This window comes from Mus caroli, chromosome 10 (assembly GCF_900094665.2).
Source record: "Mus caroli chromosome 10, CAROLI_EIJ_v1.1, whole genome shotgun sequence".
NCBI classification, from domain to species: Eukaryota; Metazoa; Chordata; class Mammalia; order Rodentia; family Muridae; genus Mus; species Mus caroli.
This window is the reverse complement of record NC_034579.1, coordinates 41,173,778-41,191,841: the sequence shown is the minus strand read 5'-3', so window position 1 is coordinate 41,191,841 and position 18,064 is coordinate 41,173,778. Positions and strand designations below refer to the sequence as shown.

At 37.4% G+C, this 18,064-nt stretch overlaps 1 protein-coding gene across 4 annotated transcripts in view; it reads right to left on the bottom strand.

Moving 5' to 3' along the window:
• Hace1 (HECT domain and ankyrin repeat containing E3 ubiquitin protein ligase 1) overlaps nucleotides 1-18,064 on the bottom strand; it is a 125,627-nt gene that overhangs the window by 21,372 nt on the left and 86,191 nt on the right. For all 4 annotated transcript variants that reach the window (XM_021175364.2, XM_029482603.1, XM_029482604.1 and 1 more), the window contains 8 exons: nucleotides 17,242-17,576; nucleotides 16,730-16,798; nucleotides 16,399-16,486; nucleotides 11,380-11,491; nucleotides 11,187-11,284; nucleotides 10,960-11,047; nucleotides 7,271-7,420; nucleotides 6,540-6,736 (listed from right to left, as the gene is read on the bottom strand). In XM_021175364.2, the coding sequence (XP_021031023.1) occupies nucleotides 6,540-6,736; nucleotides 7,271-7,420; nucleotides 10,960-11,047; nucleotides 11,187-11,284; nucleotides 11,380-11,491; nucleotides 16,399-16,486; nucleotides 16,730-16,798; nucleotides 17,242-17,576 (1,137 nt within the window). The remainder of the gene's footprint in view (nucleotides 1-6,539; nucleotides 6,737-7,270; nucleotides 7,421-10,959; nucleotides 11,048-11,186; nucleotides 11,285-11,379; nucleotides 11,492-16,398; nucleotides 16,487-16,729; nucleotides 16,799-17,241; nucleotides 17,577-18,064) is intronic.

Here is an 18,064-nt window from a genome sequence, read left to right as displayed (position 1 = left end):
GAAAGAGGAAGCTGAAAGAGTGTGAGAGCCAGAGGAGAAGGCAAGAGAACAAGGTCCTCTAAATGAACTGGACAAAGCTCATGTGAGCTCACAGAGACTGAAGCAGCAAGAACTAGGCCTGCATGGGTCTGCCCCAGGTCCTCTGCACATATACAATAGCTTTCAGTTTAGATTTTTACAGGCCACCTGGGAGTGTGAATGAGTGGGTCTCTGATTCTTGTGCCTGCCTTGGGGCTCTTTTCCTTTTGTTGGTTTGCCTTGTCTAAATTTGATGTGATGGCATTTGTTTTGTTTTATTGTATTTTATTTGGTATGTTTTGTTGCTACCTCTGAGAATCCTGTTCTTTTCTAATGTGGAGACAGAAAAGGAGTGGATCAGCAAGGGAGGGGACGTGGGAAGGAAATGGGAGGAGTAGAGGGAGGGAAAGCTATAATCATAATATAATATATAAAAAAGGAATCTTTTTTAATAAAAGAGGAAAATATGATTAAGATGCTATATAACATCCTATCGTTCCTAAGCAAGAATTACTTTCTTGTTAAGGTTTTGATTTTGTAATCTTAAAAGTATTATTTGATAACTACTGTTTGAAACCATATCAAATTACAAAGCATTCACACCATGGAAGTAGTGGCTCAGTGGGTAACAGGGTTTGCTATGCAAATATGAGAACCTGATCCCATCACACTAGTGAAAAGCTGGCCCTGTAACCAAAAAGGATCACTAGGGCCAGCTCCTGTTCAGTAAGAGATGCTGTCTCCAGGAACTAAGGCTCCCATGCACACATACCCTACACATATGCATGTACATAGACAATATCCATACATACATACACATGTACGCAATAAAAATCTTAATGAGAGACATGAAACTATTCTGCACTGCTCAATTGGACTCTGCCTACTTAGCTGGATTCCAGAGGTATCAGAAGAGCACTAGCCCCACACATTCAGTGTTTAACTTGGTTCTCGTAGTTATACCATTCTTTCCTCACAGTTTCTTCTTTTCGTTCTACTATGGTTTTCCACATTAATTTCAGTATCCAGACCATAATTACCAGATGCTAATTTGTAAATATCAGCTCCTTCATATGCCAATTTTCACACTAATGTCAAAAGTATTTGAGTATCTATTTTTCAGTAGAATAAAATTCTAGCATTACAAACTTTGAATTGCTCTGACAGAAACTGCATTAATAGAAAAATTCCAAACTGTTTTTAAATGTTTCCTTATCTCTTTATAAGGAGTAAATCTTCAAACAGAATAAATAATAAAAATCAACATTTCTTGACAACTATTACTTCAAACACCCACTACTGCTGCACACTAACATTCCAGCTGGAAGTCATGAGCTTCCAATCTTTGCTTTGTGAATGCTAGTATCAATTTTAAGGCAAATGACTCCTTTAAGAAGATACCTTAAAGATTTTACATATCAGCCAAGTGTGACATCACACACCTGTAATGCTAACACAGAAAAGAGGGAAGGCAGGACTATCACGGTTAGTTGAAGACTAGCCTATAATACGCCAGAAAATCGATTTGAATGAGAATTGCCCTCATAGGCTCTTATATTTTAATGTTTAGTCTGCAGTTGCTAAAACTATTTAGGACAAATGAAGAGGTATGGCCTGTTGGAGGAAGTATGTTACCAGGGATAGGCCTTGAGGTTTCAAAAGCCCAAGCTATCCCCAGTACAGACAGACTGACAGACAGACAGACAGACAGACAGACAGACACAGACACACACACACACACACACACACCAACTGCACATCACGCTGCAAGCTCTAAGTTACTACTCTTGTACCTGCTTTCTGCCTGATGCCATCACCCCTGCAATGATGCACAGACTCTAACCCTCTGAAATTAAAAGCAAGCCATTAATTAAATGCTTTCTTTAATAAATTGCCTTGACCATGGAATCTCTTCACAGCAACAAAAAAGAAAAGACACTATCTCAAAAAAAAAAAGGATTATACTAATACTAATGATTGATCTATGTTATTAACAGCCATTCCCAATCCTAATCACAAAGGCTTAGACTTTGGTACCATTTTGCTAAAATTCTATAAGCAACCAAATAACTAGTTAAATTGTTTTGAGGTACTTATTACCACAGTATTCCAACCTTGGATAAGATTCACATTCCCAATGAATGTCCCCCTCAACATGAACATATTATCACTTAATGTATCACTTTGAACAAAAGACATAAATGCAAAATAATAAAATAAATATTTTCGAACTCTAAATAAAACTCATGTGTGAGTGGAAGGGGCTACTAGAAGATGCTCACATTCCCAGAGCTGAAGAGCATAGAGCTGCATGAAAGGATCTTTCTACTTTGTCACATTACATGTATCTGAAAGGAGCGGTGGACCTACTCAGCAGGTGCAGTGTCCGTATTTAAGAGCTATGGTTAATGCTTGCAGGTTCTGTTGAAATGTCCTCACCCGTTTAGCAAAGGCTCTGTTTCAGTACTACTGAGTGTAGGCCTTCAGTATGAACTAAAGCACTAATGTGATGTGAGGTGGACAAGCCTACAATTCAGAGGGCTCAGAGGGCAAAGGCACTTGCAGCACAAACCAGACATCCCTGAGAACCACACAGAGTGTAAGGAGAGAACCAACTCCACAAAGTTGTCCTCTGACCTCCACAGATGCACCATGGAAGGTACACATTCCTACACACACATCACATAAGCAATAATAATGGCAAATTTAATATTTTAAATCATTAAGCTCATATAGATTTAAAAATACAAGTAGTTTATTATTTTCATTTCTTTACTAATTCGATTTATAGATTAACAGGACTTGACTCATTATATTTTTAAAAATTAAAATTCTTCTTCAATATCATTACTGTTGCACATAGGATGAAGGCCACTGAATCTGAACTTAGGAGGCTTAGACTTTGGTACCAGTTTGCCATTCATTCCCCACCTACCCACCCACCAAGGAAACCAAATCGTCAATATATGGAAAAATCAGTGCCACCCGGGTCAGTGACCAGGGTCACCAGACCAAATAGAAGGTCAGCCAGTATATGAGGAGGGGCTGGAAAGTGGCTGTTCCCAGGGTCAGGTAGAACGGAAGATGTTGCTGAGGACTGCCCCCATCCCACACTACCAGGGTCCAAGGCTGTAGTCAGCAAAGAATGCACAATGAAGTACATAGCACAGGTGGTGTCCAGGCCAGGGCCACAGAATAGCCATCAAAGCTGAAGAGCAGCCCTGGGAGTACACTGAGGATCATCCCTGCCCACTTGTTACCACCGTAGGTCAAGAGGTGGAAGGTACTCAGTTCACTGCCTACAGTGGCCAGGTACAGGCCCAGAAGCAGGGCCACACCTCCCTTAACAGCCACATCAGAACCTTTTCTAATGTCCAGAGTCATCCCAGCCAGCAGCACATACATGATGAAAGCCCTGGTGGGGCCGGGGTCCGTGAGCTCCATATCCTGAGTGGTAAGCCATGGCTATGGCATTCACTTGACCTAATGGCCAGCTGCCTTGAATCGTGGGTACGAGCACTACGAACAGCTGCTTCTCTCACCCGGCACTGACCAGAGTTACCCAATCGCCCACCATGTCCCAGAGTTGGCTGACTGCAGCCACCATGTTCATGGCATCACACTCTGAACACCACTCATTCTTTAGGCATCCATGTCCTTTGTATATAAATCCACATGAAAGATAAAAATAAGTACAACCTGAGCTCCCCATTCTATTGCCTATAACTGAACATGATCTTTCTATGTAAGTAAAATACATAAAGCTTAGAGTCTTCAATTCATAATTATGTGAAACTAAGACATACTTTTTAGACTACAATCCCCCCCCCAAAATCATTTTGAATGATCTTCACTTAGCAAAAATGTTAACAACAGTTCTCTATTGTAGAATACTGAAGACAATAAGTTTTAAAATGTGACCATGATTGACAAATAAAGAGTTCAATGCAAGGAACTGGATACTTCCCTTCAAGTTATGGTCAAATATGCCCTTGAGACCTGTTTTCAATACAGGCTATAGTAATTGCTCTTGGTTTTACCTAAGGCCCTAGCTGAAGATGCTATACACACTGATCACAGGACACAGCAAAATCAAGTTCATGCTGACTCCCTCTTGCTTTTACAAAACTAGAAGGTACTAAGTAGAAGGTGTTCCTGGGGGACAAGAGTCATTCAGTGTTTCTCAACTGTGAACCTTGCTGCAAACTATAGTAATACCAGCATGACAAGATCTGCTCACAGGTGCAATACTAGGACAGATGTCATGGGGGCAACCAACCAGTTTCTGCTTGTAATTAATGTCCACTTCACAGAAGGAAACACACGCCTGGTTTCTGTAAATCTGGCAAAGAGTCCAACACTGGGGAGCTCACAGGCCCCACGAATGAACCTATTACATTATTTTGCTAAATGGGTACAGTATCAAACTTTCCTCCATCTTCCACATCACTCTCTACCCATAGACTAGTGCAGCTCTGACGCCTCATCAGAGAAGTCTTTGTTTAGTGGCTGGTGATTAACACAGAACTTCATAACTGGTGAAGGTGCTCAGCTAGTGGAAGTGGAGTGCTCAGCCATAAATGGGACATCTACATCACACCCCTTCCTAAGGTGCAGAATCACAGGAGGCAGAAAGATTGTAAGAGCCATAGGACAGGTATAATCAAATTGAACCCATTTCTTTTTTTTTTTTTTTTTGGTTTTTTGAGAACCCATTTCTTAAGGACATGACAGGACCACTATACTCATGAATTCACAGCAGTTGTATCTGCCTGCAGAAGACCTATACAAGACCAAGCCAACCAATGTTCTAGTACAGATGAAAAGGGGCTTATGAGCCACCACCCTACTAAGAAGCTATTGTAGCTTGATGGCTTTGGGGGCTGGGAGTGAGGTGGGAGCAATCAGTCTTCTGTAAGGATACGGTTCCTGATGGGTGGGCCGCACTCCACTAGATGGCCCTACACCCTGAAGTAAAGGACTAAATAGATGGCAAAATTGATCTTAGTGAACTATTTAAAAAACAAAAGGGGGCACAAAACTGATGAAGGGGAGGAAGGTAGGAGTGGATCTGGAAGGAATAGAGTGAGAAAATATGATCAAAATATACAATATGAAATTCTCAAAGAATAAAGGTACTTTTTAAAAATGTGACCATGTCTTTGAGCCTTTTACAAATATTACACATTTTAATAAATCTACAGTCTGCAACATTTTTAATATGTACAGCAATGTAAAATATTAAGTGTCATTATTTTTAAGTCAACTTTAAACAAATAGATAACATATAATAATAAAAACATGTCATATATGTGTATATTATATACATATGAAATCAAGAGGTAGGATTTACTGGAACATAAAAGCACATACAAAGTTTTAACACTGAGATTCTTTTCTGTGTTAAAACTCTTTAACCTGGTGCAGAGAAGATGATTCAGGGAGTGAAGTGTTTGATACATCAGCTTCAGATCTCTGGAACCCACGTGAAAGGCAAGAACAGAGGTGTGCCTCTGTAACCCCAGCCTTTGAGGTGACAGACATAGATGACTCCCGGGGAATCACTGGCCAGGGAGTATAGAACAAAATGATGATGTTCATGAGAGATACTGTCTCTCATGGAAAAATAAGGCAGAACAAGCAAAACCAGTATTGAGTCAATGACTCAAGAGACACAGGAAGGATCTCTTTGAAGATCTTCCCTGTGTCACTGCGGGCCTGTCTGTAGGTGTCTGCAAATATGATCGAGTAAATGCACCTCCACAGAGCTTTGCACTCACTTCACATGTTCCCTGGCCACTCACTCTCTCACTTAGCAAGGTATTGTAGAAAGCAGGCTCTAGAGGTATGTCACACAGCAACTGCAGTATATAACCTGCTTCTCAGACCACACCCACTTCTGTGGAGAACTTTTACATACACCTGCACCTACACACGTGTCCCCAGAGGATAAGTTTCTAAGACAACTGTCACACTAAAGTATGTAGTCACACTAAGTGTCAATAAATACTGCCAAAATGCCCCCACCCATAAAAGTCAAGAAACAACTGAGAAAAATAACCCATTGTCAATACCTGGCTTCCACGTGCATCCACACTGGAGACACGCCTGCTCACATACATGCAGATATCACATACATACAAATAAAAAAATTTTGAATATCTAACTTTTAAAATATACAATATGTATATAAAATATACAATTGTATATAAAATATACAATATTAATATTATCATCACTTAGTATACATTTCCAATCAACTTTTTCAAAATGCAAATGCTTAACTAATACAGTCAGCTAAACAGTAGTCTAAATTACGCGAATAACCAACACATCACAGTATTAAACTAAAATGATTCTTTCTAACTCAAGTCTTAAATATGCTAGTTTGCTTAACTTAAGTACTTTCATCTCCTTGCAAATGACAAAGTAAGTTTTTCTAGCAAATGCTGGAATAATTTAGAGAAACTGGCATCAGGGCCATTATGAAGAATGACTAAGGCAAAAATCTGGATACTTACTTTGTTATTCTGTGTCACAAGAATACTTCCACCCCCAGGCTTTAAAGGCACCTCTTCCATAGCTCCAAATACATCAGTCTCTACAGAAAAAGTCAGTTCTAGACCCAAGTCACTAATATCGTTATCTAAAATCCATTGCAAATTTTTGGCATATTCTGGATCAATAGATGCTACATCTTGGTAATTTACAGGAATACCTAAAAAGAAAATTGAAAAGACAGCAGTTACAATATAGGCACTTCTGACTTCCCTTTACTGATTTAATGGTGAAATGCTGCCCTCTACAGATACTCTGAAAAACCACAAAATATAATCAAATTTGCAGCATGTTTAAAATGGATGCTAACTTCTAAATTTAGAAGTCCATTAAATTAAGCTGCTGTTCCTTCTTCATCTTTACAATGCTGTCTTTCTTTGAAACAGCTATTTAGGAAGCTGTTATAAGCTTCAGAATTACCAATTACTTTAGGTATATGCATAAAAAAATGGATGCTTTGTATAAACACATACACACTAAAATGGAAATGCAAAAAAAAAAGTGATTTTAAAAAAGGGTAGAGCATTTTTCTCTCCCTCTAGCCCCCAGATACCTTAGGAACACAGATGGTCTCTTATCAGAGCACTAATTCTTTCAACAGAAATGGTAAAATTGGCACTTATCCAATCCATTCTCTCTAAAAGCTGCAAGGAAAGCAATGTAAATGTCTTTAGAAGTGAGGGTACATCCATACCGAGAATGTGCTTGTAGAATGACCGTGTGAAGTAAATATTGACCAACTGCCTGTGGTTCAAAGCTAGCCCCAAGATCTGTCCAGCAAACCGGAAATAGTTCAAGTGATCAGGATTGACATAGGAGTTGCTGTTGGGCTGAAAAGTTGTTCCTATTGAAATAAATAGAGGACAGTAAGATCTATATGCAGAAAAGAACATTCCAATGCAGGTAACTTTATTCACGTGTAACTCACTCAGCATGGCTACAGTTACACTATGCAGACTACAGCATGCAGTTCTTTGCATAATCTACAGAAAGACAGTAGAATTGGAAGTATAAAAGATGATCATCAGTTCACACTTGAGAGGAAGTTATAAAATACTTCTGACTGACACCAAAGAGACCCTGGTAAATACAATAAAAGATCATACACATATGCAAACATTTTTCTAGGAACTGTGGCAGTAACTACTCAGCTATAAATCTGTCAGACACTGCTTCATTCATCTGTACATGCCCAGTACTCACTAGATGTTGCATATTAAGATATACAAACTATGAAAATAACCATTCTTAAGTAATGTGATAACTGAATGTGATGCCTATTAATACTAATTAATGACTGGGAACTCTGCCCACCTAACTCATCCTACTCTTTCAAAATGCAAATAATCAAGTTTAAACAACTACCAATGATGTGAAAGTAACAACAGCAACCATGATCACTCAAACCTATGTAGTAGCGTGATACAGTCCATCTTTATGAACTATATGAAATAGACAAATTTAGAATAGAGGCACAATAAATTAGTGATAGAGGAAGCTGAGTCAAAGGTACAGAGTTTCTCCTCAGGGTGATGGGACAGCCCCAGAATTAGACTTGGTGATGACTGCATAGCATAGCAGAAGTACTTAATGCTAACAAACGATCTACTTTCAAATGTCTTCAGTGGTGAATTTTATATTTTACCAAAGAAGAAGAGGAGGAGGAGGAGAAAAACAAAATGACACACTAACTTCCAAAAAACCTAGCAAAATAGTGAAATCTAAAGCCACACCTTGACTTTATCTCCCCTTCAATACTTTTTCTGGCCATTGACGTGAATTACAAATTCATTTGTTCATAGAGTAGAATATACATTGAGTTTGTGCTTTACACTACTATTCGAAAAACAAGGCTTAAACAAAGACAAACTGATAAAATTAATAAAACAGCACCAAAGAAAATTGGGCAGGTATTAGAAAATGAGTGTCTAGACACCTCGAATACTTGCATTTTCATAGGCTTTTGATTTGCTAGTGCAACGCTGGATTAAACTGCTGTTTACTTAGGTGCGAAGGAACAGATTTGGAAACTTGTTTGTGATTGAATGATGTAAATAGACATGTGAAACACACCAGTCACTCTAAAGTGCCTCTAGTAATGATTCCCTATTGCAAGGCAAGAGGAGATGTTGACAGCCAAAAAGACTTCAAAGACAAACATAACCGTAATTCCAAAAGTTAGTGTGAGTGTAGCCATACTTTTACCTACGTATGTGATAATACTTGGACTATAGATGAGCCAGCAAAGATTTTGGGGACTCTACTTTCTTCTCCCAGTTCTGTATATTCCTCCACTATCTACTGGGTTCCTGAGAATGCTGGTTCTTAAAAAGAATAGATTTAAAAAATTAAAACTAGCACATAGGCAAAATTCTTCAGCAAAGTAATTTTATTCAAAAACTACTTAAAATAATAAAAGTTTATGTGGACTTAGCTAGCTTAAGTTCTAGTATTAAAAACCATTTAACTGGGCCTGGAGCGAAACGCAGTGGCAAGGTGCACTTCCTGCTTTGCCAGCTGATCAGAGTTCAGTTTCTAGCACTCATGTCTGCTAACTCCAGCTTCCAGGGAATCCAATGCATCTGGCCTCCATAATCATCTCCACTCGCATGAACATACCCACATACATAAACACAAACAGTATTAAAAATAATTTTTAATACTGTAAAAAATTAAAAACTGGTTATTTTTCAAGTAAAATATGTTTATTAAAATGTTTCAAGAAATAGTGAATATCATTTCAGGAGGGAAATCCTACTACATTGGAAAATATTCTGAAAATAAAAGTAAGAACATCTAAAATTTACTTCACATTTTCCATGTGCCAGGGGCTGAGCTGTGTTCATGTATCAACTAACGAAATTCTTATTCTAAATCACAGATTATCATCATTATTAAGTGAGAAATCTGAAGCTCAAAAAGGTTAAGTTCCTGTCCCAATATTCACAGAAAGAAAAGTCCAGAGCCAGGATTCACACCTGCCATCATTGCAAAAGCCAAACTCTTAACCACTAAACTGCATTGTATATTGATCTTAATCTGACAAGAAAATAATCTTACAATACTATAAAATATTGGGTTTATCTAACATTCCCCACATCATGAATTCTTAAATCCTGAATTTAATCCCTTCATGACAATCAAGCCTACAACAGGGACTATTTCCCTGAGTTTTAAGTTACTAATACTATGATGACCCTCTGCCTCGACACCGCCAAGAAAACTCACATCAACTACAGAAATAACAAATCAACACCTTAGTGTGTGAGTCCACATACAGCTGTCACCCTCACCATTAGGAAGTACACCTAAGGGCTCCACATATGCAACTAAACTGACTCAGAATAAGGAACTATAAAGAAAAGAAGACTAAAATACACTGGATCTAGCTTTAAAAAAATATGTCTATGTAATTAAGCTTGGTGTTTTATTAAGCTTGTCATAAAAATCACAAACACCAAATTTGCCTCACAGAAAATGATCAAAGGTTACAGGGTTGAACCAGGCAGTCACACATCCCCGAGTAACTTCAATTACTGCATGTGTGCCAGAGACACTGTGCACAGTTGCACGCCCACAGCCTGTGCCTCCCCACTCATGCCTCCCTTCACCTTCCTTACATGGCCATGTGCTGCTCGTTAGTTGCAGCTGTCAAAAGTTGTAATTACAAAGATAATCTCTTCTTTCAAACACTGGGGAAATAGTATTTTTCAACCCCATCTTCACTTCAAATATGTGTTATTAAGTTAGATAATTCTCAAATACACCTCCCAAAATGAGTTGAAACCACTAGTATTTAGTTTACAATATCAAATCCTATCTTTATATAGTCTGTTAAGAACCATTTCCACAAGGGTCATCATATTACAGGGTTATGTACATGCTTCTCTGTTCCCCAAGTCTGATCTCCTAAAAGGACTAAAAATAAAGCCAGTAAGAAGGACATCACAATTGATAGACTTTGATTTTCAAGATAGACTTTGATTTTCATGATTTTACAACAGAAATGCAAATAGGGTTAGCAAAATTCTGTTTCCAAATAAAGATCTATTTAAAGTCCATCTACTGCCATTTTATAAAAGAAAATGTTAGAGAAAAATAATAATACAGGAGGGCAGTCAAAGACAGAAACAAACAATCCTGAAAGTGAATAGATATTAAGGTTCTCAAGAGAACTTTTCAGGCCCTGAGACAAGCATTTGAAAACCGAATGATCAGAAGAAAGCAATGTGAATGAGTACCACACTCTGGCTTCAGTTTTCTCCTGTGACAAGGGAACACCCACCTAGACATCAGGGCTATTCAAAGAAACAAAGATCAAATTCTCTGCTACAGTTTGAGGATTATGACAGCCACAGACAAGCTCCAGACGACACAACTTACCATCTGCTGACTGGGTGAACAGTGCATAATCAGGATTGACTATCTCATTAGACAGAATATCAAACCACTCTCGCACAACACCTTGACCCTGAATTGAAGAAAACAAAATTTAGCAACAACAGAAATAAACTATATTTGGTCTTTTTTATTTTAAGTAATAACAAAATTTAAGTGATACACTCAGGTAAACATTCAACTTTTAAAGTGAGTTATATTTATATACCCACCATGCCTTCTTCTCCATGAAATCGAACAGCAATCCCCTGCTTTAGCTTTGCACAGTTTGCTTTTGATACAATTTCACAGCTACTCCTAAAAATAGAATCTAAATATGTAGTACTGGTTAATTTTAATATATTATAACTTAAAACAACAACACTTAGCGGCTTATCCACCTATCAGTGTCTCTGTGACACATACCTCTGTGAACCAGGAGGATATCGTTTTCATTCACTGGTCTGTGTACCATGTCTGAGTCCGGCTGTCCTGAGTGCAAATGTTCATAGAACCATTCACAGCGATCTTTAAATGGCTACCCCAAAAAACGACAGTAAAAATGGTATCAGTATTTAAACCACAATCATTCATGTGCTAACTTTTCAATAAACATTTACAAATAAGTAATCTTAATGAAAGTACTTTAACTAATGTATTTATAATTCCTGTTTTTAACAAAAGCTGACACATTATATAAAAAAAACTTAATATCCGATATATAACAAAATATTCAATTTCTTTTAAATCTAATGTTTATATGAATACATTTCCATACCCAGAAAAATTATACTGACTATATCATTTAATTTTTCAAAAAGTAAGCTTTGAGCTTGAAAAACAGCCCAGTAGTTAAGAACATAGCTCTTGCAGAGGACCTGAGTTAGGTCCCAGCACCCATATCGGGCAGCTTACAAACACCTGCCACTCCAGCTCCAAGGGATTCAATGTCCTCTTTTGGCTTCACAGGAGCCTATAACCACATGTGCATAACAACACATACACACTCACGTATACACATTACTAAAAATAAAATATTTTTAAACTAATCTTTTATGTATAGCTCATTCTTACTCTTTTCTCAGGAATTTAGACAATAAACAGACAAAATGTTATCCTTCAGCCTTCCCTTCCTTTACCTTAAAAATTGAAAATTAAGAACTCTTGAGGAAAGCTCTATATTTTACTTATCTGCAAGGGAAAGCAAACTCAAATAATCTCTAATTTTTATGATTGTTTAGAAGCTAATATTGAAGATATCATTATATGCAAATATTGCAGGTTATTGAGTATATAAGAATTGTATAAATCTTAATTTCAGATGAAAATTGCTTTACATAGTTAAAAAGTTGAGGTAATCCAGAATAACACACTATGTATACAATGCTAAATTCTCAACAGTGAAACTCAAATGCACTAACGACAAAGAAACTACACAAAGGATGGGAACAAAGGCTTTGCAGGACCACAGGTTGAACTATGACTCTAAGTTTCCAGCTCAGGAGGCAAGAAAGCAGGCAAAGCAATTAAAGGGAGACAAGGAGAAAAGCACAAAAAGTGAAACTGGGTCCCTCTGGAAGATGCTGCAAAGATACCGGCATAACGAGCTGTATCCCTAACATGTTGAAGGAGGAATGATTGTGAATGCCCCGGAGCACAAAATGAAGGATACTAACTTCCACATACAAGGTACAGGAACTGAGACAGTCAGGTGTAGGTGATACTTCAGACTAGAACCCTACTCTGTTCTACTCTATTCTGCCTGTGTACAGATACCCCTTCTAAAATTGCACTTGACAGTCTCCTATTTCTTCATTTGCACACAATCTGTATGTGTGCGCACACACACACCTACACACACACACACACACACACACACTCACACACACACCCCTCAAAGCAATGTACCAAGAAACCTCAAAAACAGTTCAAAATCCCCACCTGTATTGAGCTCTATGCAATTCCATCTCTGAACAGCAGTACAAACTCATGTATTCACGTTCATTCCTAATATATCCAGTACAAAGAAGACAAGGACAGATTTGGTGCCTAAATTGGTTTTAAGTTCAAGAGCAGTAACTGTTTCCTCAAGTAAAATTTTCAGGAGAATCACCTATTTACTATCTTATGCCAATGTATAATTGGACATGCTTATGATTAAAGTCAGATACATTCTGGGAAGGGACATGTGAAAAAGTGATTATATGTTCTAAAGTATTAATCAACCAAACTCCATAAAAGGAAGGGGAAATCCCTAACAACAATTGGGACTCTTCGACACTCTCAGCTCATGAGGTCCACATGACAGTGTCATCTCGACGGTGTAACTACCTATAATCGTACTATCACGTGATAGTATCAAAGGCAACTTGTCACTTTTGTAAATTTGTACAACTCCTTATTTTCAATTATTTGGTTAGGAGGCCAAGAACCTGGGACGTTCCAGATCCCCACTATGATCACGTGGTCAAAAAAACCATGGTAAACATGATAATCAAACAGAGTACAGTATACAGGAAGATCAAACAGGAAGCTGTGATGGGATCTGGTTGCAGTAAGACAGAAGAATAAGGAAGTAAATGTGCTCATAGTGTTAGTTTTATCACAGCAACAGAAACCCTCCCAAAGACTCTTCCTTGCTTAAGTTGCTTCCGGTCAGGGTATTTTCTTGCAGCAATAGGAAAGTAACAATTAATAGTATGCTATGTACCTTTACTACAGGACTGTCAACGTCTTCCATGTTGTGGTTTTCTGGTGACCAGTGTGGTTTAAGAGGGGAGAGATTTTATATTTCTGTACAAATACTATTAGGAAGAGCTTTTGAAATTAGTCTCTTTAGCAAGCATGGGCTACACCTAGCCCCCACCCCACCCCACCCCGCACATATGTAGCAAATGTGAAGCTCGGTCTTCATGCAGGTCCTGAACACCTGAAACAGAGGTTGTCCCTGAATCTATTGCCTGCCAGAGGATCCTGTTCCCCTAACTGGGCCACCTTGTCTCGCCTCACTGGGAGATGTACCTGGTCCCAAAATGACTTGGTGTGTCAGGATGGGCTCTCCCTCTTCTCAGAGAAGAAGGGGATGGGAGATATAAGGAAGAGCTAAGTAAGGTGGGGCAAAGGGAGGATTTGGGACGGTGATCAGGATGTAAAGTGAATAAATAAATAAATAAATAAATGAAAAAAAAAAGAAAGCAGAATTTTTGTGAAGTATATGTAGAAGTAGTCACTCAGAAAATTGAAATACAGAAGCAAAGCCCTTTAGCTATACTGGTATATGTATCTGTGTTTGACCTTACAGATACCTTTGCTTGCTTTGCTTTTCTTTTCTTTTCCTTTTTTCTTTTCTTTCCTTTTTTCAAAATGTTGGCAGAATTAATATTGTTTTCCTGAAGCAAAGTCACTCCTTAACACTCTAGCAAGCAAATAAGATTCTTCGATCTGTCAATCAAACTCAATAGCATATGACCCAAATCTAGCTTTTAGAGCTGTATCTTTTCACTCCACACAGTTACTGCTGCAGTCACCAATGTTACACACTTCCTATTCTCATGCTCTCATCATCAGTGTTGCACACTTCCTATTCTCATGTTCTCACCATCACAGTGTTGCACACTTCCTATTCTCATGCTCTCACCATTACAGTGTTGCATACTTCCTATTCTTAAGCTCTCACCATCACAGTGTTGCACACTTCCTATTCTCATGCTCTCACCATCACAGTGTTGCACACTTCCTATTCTCATGCTCTCACCATCACAGTNTCTCATGCTCTCACCATCACAGTGTTGCACACTTCCTATTCTCATGCTCTCACCATCACAGTGTTGCACACTTCCTATTCTCATGCTCTCACCATTACAGTGTTGCACACTTCCTATTCTTAAGCTCTCACCATCACAGTGTTGCACACTTCCTGTTCTCATGCTCTCACCATCATAGTGGCTATAGTGTTCACCTTCTCTTTACTCAAATTAAAAATTCATATGTTTTTCAAACCTTTCAGAATCACTTAAAAATCTACTTCCTTTTGAAATCTCTCTTCACTATCATACCCAAAGAAATTATTCCTCTTAAAAGGACCTAGTAATATGATAATGGTTAACATATAGATAGATTTATTATCTTCCCTGCTGGATTTAGTTACAGTCTCTTTGACGGTCTGAAGAAATAGCTCAGTGATTAAGATGACTGGGTGTTCTTCTAGTCCCAGTCCCCATGTGGAGGGTAACAACTGTCCGTAACTCAGGTTCCAGAGAATCCAATGCCCTCTTTTGGCCTCCATGTACACTATATTCATGTGATATAAACATATACATGCGGGTAAAAACACTCACAATAATAAATATTGTTTAAAAAGATCCTCTTTTATTTCTGCTTAGAAAGCTACCCTCACATACTGAGAATACAGAGCAGTCTTTAGACTTTCCTCTTCCTGGAGAGACTCTGTATTTCAGGTGACAAAATCAAGGCCCCATGGGAACGTAGCTCAATGGCAGAGTTGCTTGCTCTAAGCCTGCACAACAACTTGGTTTAACCCCCTACATCACGTACATCAGGGGTGAAATATGCCTATAAACCGAGCACTTAGGAGGAGAGACGGGACCAGAAATGAGTGTTATGGGAAGCGGGCCTGCCTGAGACCCTGTTTCACAAAGTTTTAAATAATAATAATAATAATAAACAGGTTCAAAGATGTTAAAAAATGTGGCCATATAACATAACTAATACAGAACAAAATAAGCTTTCCTTCACATATTTCATGAAACACAGGCAACACCTAGAAGAAAAAAGGCTGTCAAATCAAGCACATTTTGGAGAACTGTCATGTTAAATCACTACTTTTGCAAAAGGATTTAAGAGTCCTTTAACATACTACTGATGTGTTTTATAAATTTCTAAATGGCATAGGTGCTATTTCCTAAATATATTTGGGAAGAAAATCCTTTCCTCAAAGATCTTACAAAACTAATTAAACTAATTTAGAAGTGTGGCAATGTATTCTGTTAGCGCTGTACATGCCTCTGTATATAGTAGGTACTCAATATGCACTCCTCAAAGAAGAAAACTCACTTCTCATACTAAACTACCATCGAGTTCCATCTTTAGTGCAGTAATTTTAAAGTAAAATTACCAACAAAATTCAAAATCTAAAAATTAATTTCGAAGGTCTGGAGAAATGGCTCAGAGGTTAAGAGGAGCAGGGTTCCCAGCACCAATGTGGCAGTCTATAGCTCCAGTTTAGGGGATCTGATACCTCTTCTGGACTATACAGACACCAGCCATGTACATGGTACACAGACAAAATACCCATACACACAAACATAATAAAATAGTATTTTCTAAATGACAAAATTTTAAAATTTTAAAAATTACAAAAAATTAAATAATTTAAAAAATATTTCATTTCCCTATACTAACAGTAAAGATGAATAAAGTCTATACCTGTGCTTTTATGATATGCATGAATCTTGACATCAATTCAGGACATTCAAGAAGAAAGTGAAAATGGTCAAATATAATTTTGGGGTTTCTAATAGAAAAATAAAACAAACAATAATTATCATTGAGTAAAATGCAAATTCAGATACATAACACTGAAGTAGAAGAAAAACATATTAATCTCTACCTGCTATACTTTTGCTAATGACAAATTACTATTTTGAATAGTACAGAATTAGTTTTATCTCTTTAAGTGAAAATGTATAAATAGAGAAAAGGCTGCCAAGATAGTCCAAGCCTTACCATATCCCTTACATCACCCATAAAGCCTTACCTATTCACAAAACATTTCAATACTTCATCATGCTTGCAGACAAACTCAATGAAACGAGGTGAAGTCATTCTGAGGGGGAGGGGGAAAGCAATCAGAATATACACAGTTGGAGATACAAATCCAGTAAACTAAATAGAACTGGCCATCTAGACAGAAAGGAAGAACTTACATATGCATCCTTCTTATCAACTTAGGAGTCTGTACAATGAAATATTACATGTAACTTGTTATTAGCAAATGATATGTAAACAAGTGACTATTAAAGTTATAAAATTTAATGCAGTTCTTTATGAAGTAGCATTCACCAATTTACATAAAAATAAATATATATACTTTTACAAAATGAAATACTTTTACTAGATTTTTATTAGTACAATAAGTATCCTAAGACAAATGTGAATAGAACCTTTCAGAAAAACTTTAAAAAAAATTATATTTGTCTTTCTGAAATTACAAATTGAAGCTTTTCTTCACTCATCAAAGACAAATCAAACTAAGTGGGACTATCTTACCCTGGAGGCATCTGGCAGGAACAGCACATGTAGAAGGCTTGAATGACAGCACTCAGCCGGTTGGCTGTCACAGAGATGACGTCCTGACAGTCAGCACTGGCTTCCTGCTCCCCTGCAAGCACCTCTGGCTTGGAGTCCCCTGGACCAGGGGGCAGGCTTTCATAGCTCCCAGGGCCTGGTGGCTCAAATGCAGAAAGAGAAGGGGCCTCTTGATCCTGGCCTTTTTGTTTCAGCAAGATAGAAGTAATATCTGTTGAATCCTCTTTGTTTTTCATTAATTCTGTGGCTATTAAAACTAACCATTCATCCAATGAGTGCCAAAGCAATTCCAAAGGCTAAAAAGAAAAGAAATAGCCTTTTAAAACAACATTCTTAAAGTACATTATTTTTTAAAGAAAAAAGGACAAAACTAAAACCTCACTTACAGATGTATAGTATAAGAAAATGATTCTAAACATTTTTATCTTCCCAAGCTTAAAGATAATGAAAATATACAAATATTAAAAAATAAATGTATTCATTTATAAAAAAGTATGTGTGTTATTCCTATAATTTATAAAGAAAATAAAATCTAACAAAATTTTTAAGCAATTGTTCATTTTTCAACAAGTTCTTTTAAAGCACTTATTGCCTTTTATAATGCCCTAGCATTTATTATCATGATGCCAACAATTTTCAGTCACAAGTATTTTTTATTTAAAAGCCTGAAAATTGCTAAAAATCTGAGAAAACTGTTTAGTGCTTTAACTTATAATTTGAGAGTAAAAAGTGGGGTATAATATAGATGTGTATATATTAAAATATACTTATATACAAAATTCAT